This window comes from Aspergillus welwitschiae (genome assembly GCF_003344945.1).
Source record: "Aspergillus welwitschiae strain CBS 139.54b unplaced genomic scaffold BDQ94scaffold_181, whole genome shotgun sequence".
NCBI lineage: Eukaryota > Fungi > Ascomycota > Eurotiomycetes > Eurotiales > Aspergillaceae > Aspergillus > Aspergillus welwitschiae.
In genome coordinates this window covers 3,449-6,941 of record NW_020798875.1, presented here as the reverse complement: position 1 = coordinate 6,941, position 3,493 = coordinate 3,449, and the positions used below count along the sequence as shown (strand labels likewise).

The window sequence follows — 3,493 nt, the reverse complement described above, 5'->3', positions numbered from 1 at the left end:
AGTATCATTCTCCTCCGGAGATAGCCCCTGACAGGAATGGCGGGCCTGTTAAGTATCATTCTCTCCGGAGATATCCCCTTCATGGCCATCGGCCCCATGTTGCATCACCTGTGCCCTGGACCGTTCCCAGATGAACAGGTTCGTTTGTTCTTAGGACCCCGTTCTGAGACACCCCAGCACCCCAGCTATGGGCAGCCACCTCTACGCGGTGCTGGGGACTAGTACTTGCCAGAGTATATCCACTCATGACGCAAGGAAGCTAAGATCTGCTCGCGCCATGCCGTCGGTTCTTACCAGCATCGGTGCCACATCGTGCATCACGGGCAGAATGGAGGCCCGTATGGAACGGAGGTCCGTATCCGTCAATGCCCGCTGCTAGTCATGTACATACAGTAGTTACTTTCATTTTAGTGGTACAATGTATACAGTATTCACTCGAAATAGATCCCATCTGTAGTATATCCTCGTCCTACACAATACAGTACATAACGCAAAGGATCAATGACGTCGCGAGAGCTGGGTAACTTCCCCGGTTCGCTTCGGTCAAGCAACCGTGAGTCGGCGTATGTCTGCTTCAAACCGATTGCTTGTTGCATACAGTAGTTTGCAAAACTACCATGCCTACCCCTTGACGCTCTGCCTCTTTCCTAATCCCTAGCCTTTCTGCGCTAGTCCTTATGCGTTTAGTTTGTATGTCAGACTCCTTGGCGCTGTTGGTCCCGTTTTGTAAGTATGATAACATTACTTCCCTGATGTTACAGTACGTGTAGATGTATGACAGAAATCTAGAAGCTTCCATGTCCGGAAAAACGCTCAGGTGGCCACATTTGTATTGCTTTTGGCTTCTCCAAACCACTTCACAGTTCCTATACCATGGTGCAGAAAATAGTACAGCGATGTCTCCACACCTATCGCCAGGACAGATTCAGCCTATCTTGATATGCAGTCAGTCGCGGCATGTCAAGCTCGGAGGCCAGTGAAGCTGCCGAGCGCAGGAAGCAGGCGGTCAAAAAGCATCTAGCCCAAAAATCTTGAAGTCTTCAAATCCCTAGAGACCCCCAACATAGGTTAGGCCAGTCCAAAGAGACAGTGCAAGAAGAGTAACATCGCGAATGAGTCTAATGATCCCAGGTCTATTCTACACAGTGATTACGAAAGACGCCGAACTAAAACAGGAATGATTTGATTATACGGTGCTTTGATTCTTATATACGAGATACCCTAACCGTCGATATACTCAGAGCAAGTGTGGACTTCATGACGGCACGGCAAGCAGAGATGAGATACAGTACTAACCCGAAATACCTTTGATAGTTTGCCTTTCGTCTAACTATCTGCTGAAGACCAGAAAGCTCCGTCTAAGTCCCACTTCGGTTTGTTCAACTTGAGCAATAAAAGAGTCATCGTACTATCGTGCTGCTTTTGTCAAATGACAGGGAAAAGAGGGAAACGGCCAGGTCACAGAAGCTTCCCAGGAATACTTCCTTTCGAGACGTAGCATGCTCGCACTCGCCCAACTCCCAGCCTTTCATACTCTTCCTTTCCCGATGTTCTTTGTACGGCAAGTATATAGTATTCCTTGTTAGGGTCATCCTTATCGTCATCTTGACTCATTGCGATGACGACACAGTTTCGAGACTCAACCTCGGCCGCCGAACCCATGTCGAAATGTAGGATGCCGACTTCGACTTCCTTCGTAGCTTCGACTTCCGTTGTAACTTCGACCTTCTTTGTCTTGGTGAATATTATATGCTCTCCATCCCTTTCTCGCGTATAACAATCTTCAAGTTGTCGAACTTCGATATTGATGCCGCGCTCGGAGTTGTCAAAGCTTAGGCTTTGGTGCCTTGGGACTTGAAGATCCGTTTGTGACAGAAAGTCAATTTTACCATTATAAAGCATCCAAGACCACGACGGCACACGATCATCGTCGTAAAAATTTGATCATTACCCATTCCAGCCCGCTTCCACAAGAGGAGCCGAGGAAGAAAGCAACGGAAGACACCGTATCTGACTTCAGTAGCTAGAGCTTCCTTAATACGCTCAGCTATGCCGGAAAATGCAACTACCTTATCCTTTTCCGGAAAGGTAAGATCACGACGAGAGTAGTCCGTGATAAGCTCTTGGAGAAATAAGGCTACAGATTTATAACCTGCGATTACGAGCCGCTCAGGAAACCGTGAGTCAAGTAGATATAATCTAGTAATAGGACTAACATAATTGGTAGGTCAACCGATATTCCTCTGACTTTAGGGAAGCGGACTTACCATCTTAATGTGGTGAAATTTTCGCACCGAACTCCCCTTCCACATTCCCAGTATGTCTGTTGTGCAGTGAAATAAATAGTTCGTCGAGAAAGCGCTCTTTCTTGCAACACCCAGGCCCGTGTATGCAGTTGGCCTTCATCAACAAGCTTACAGAAGTCATCAATGTTCTTTTGACCAAGGGAATTGACTACCTCTGATTGACAGAAATCCTGAGTGCGATTGAGGAAGCCATCATTCCAACCGGATGCTGAACTTGACGCGATCGTGCAGTATGCAGAGGCAAATACTTTGTCCATCCTTGCACCTTCCTCCTCCCAGTCTTTCTGGTCACCTTGAATGATGCAGAGAGCATCAATCGAAAGATACTGCTTGTTCAATTCTCGGGTCACTGTAATAGCGTCCTGGAAAACTTTTGGAAGGCTGTGATAGCTGAACCCCTCTAGTCGTTTCTCGTAGTTCCGAGGTGTGGTACGGAATTTCTCCATCTCCTCATCGGTCGGCTTGCCCCAGCAGTGCGATAGCGTTATATAGTCAAATGGCTGTGTTATGTGTGCGGACTCCTGGAGTTGCAGGTGATCTGAATGATCTGTTCCAACGAAAATAACGCGCTTTGGCACGACCTGACGCCTTTCCTGCATGCATGAATGCTGCTTGTCACACAGCCCAAGCCACTGACGAAGCACATCAAAGCGATTGATGATCAGCAAACGATGTGTATATCCTGAATTTTTGTATTTCTTTTGCAGATCTGCTCATAAGTTTGTATTAATAAGAGATGAAAGTACCAAAGAAAGGGGCCTGTTTACCTAAGTAGCTGGAGATATGGAAAGTGGACGACTGGCGTCGGTCTATGCTGATATATGCATTGTCTATGGCTCGGTGAACCAAGTAATGGCTAATAGTTTCAGAATCGTGTTTAGAACGGAAATATTGCTTGCTTAAAGTCAGAATATTTCGGGTTCGAAGTATTGAACATACACATACTCTGAAAGCGGTTTTTGGATAGCCGAGCAGCATGCGTGTCCCGAGTATGAATTTATTCTTACAACCAGCAATGAGGTTCGTGACTTCAGTATCAGTTCCGCACGACCATTGATTCTGACGTTATAATTAACAACACAGAAAGGGACAGAGGACAGCCATAGCAGTCATGACTTGCTTTAAGACGGGCCTGACTTACATACTACACCAATATCATATCCCTGTCAGCTATTACCGCATCCAAG

The 3,493-nt window shown here is 46.6% G+C and overlaps 2 protein-coding genes across 2 annotated transcripts in view; one reads left to right on the top strand and one right to left on the bottom strand.

Moving 5' to 3' along the window:
- On the top strand, window positions 1-438 carry BDQ94DRAFT_41602 (uncharacterized protein). Its single transcript, XM_026775712.1, has one exon. The coding sequence runs from the start codon at window positions 188-190 to the stop codon at window positions 377-379; it is 192 nt and encodes a 63-aa protein (XP_026619241.1). The 5' UTR covers window positions 1-187; the 3' UTR covers window positions 380-438.
- A 680-nt stretch (window positions 439-1,118) lies between these two features.
- The window catches only part of BDQ94DRAFT_179243 (HET domain-containing protein), a gene marked incomplete at its 5' end in the record, with an annotated part of 3,045 nt that continues 670 nt past the window's right edge, over window positions 1,119-3,493 (bottom strand). The window contains 6 exons of the mRNA XM_026773324.1: window positions 1,119-1,853; window positions 1,952-2,211; window positions 2,268-3,015; window positions 3,074-3,200; window positions 3,252-3,365; window positions 3,448-3,450. Of these exons, the coding sequence (XP_026619240.1) occupies window positions 1,459-1,853; window positions 1,952-2,211; window positions 2,268-3,015; window positions 3,074-3,200; window positions 3,252-3,365; window positions 3,448-3,450 (1,647 nt within the window). The 3' untranslated portion in view covers window positions 1,119-1,458. The remainder of the gene's footprint in view (window positions 1,854-1,951; window positions 2,212-2,267; window positions 3,016-3,073; window positions 3,201-3,251; window positions 3,366-3,447; window positions 3,451-3,493) is intronic.

Excerpts from the sequence above, each read along its gene's own strand:
- BDQ94DRAFT_41602 (XM_026775712.1), top strand. The coding sequence starts at position 188 with ATGGGCAGCCACCTCTACGCGGTGCTGGGGACTAGTACTTGCCAGAGT.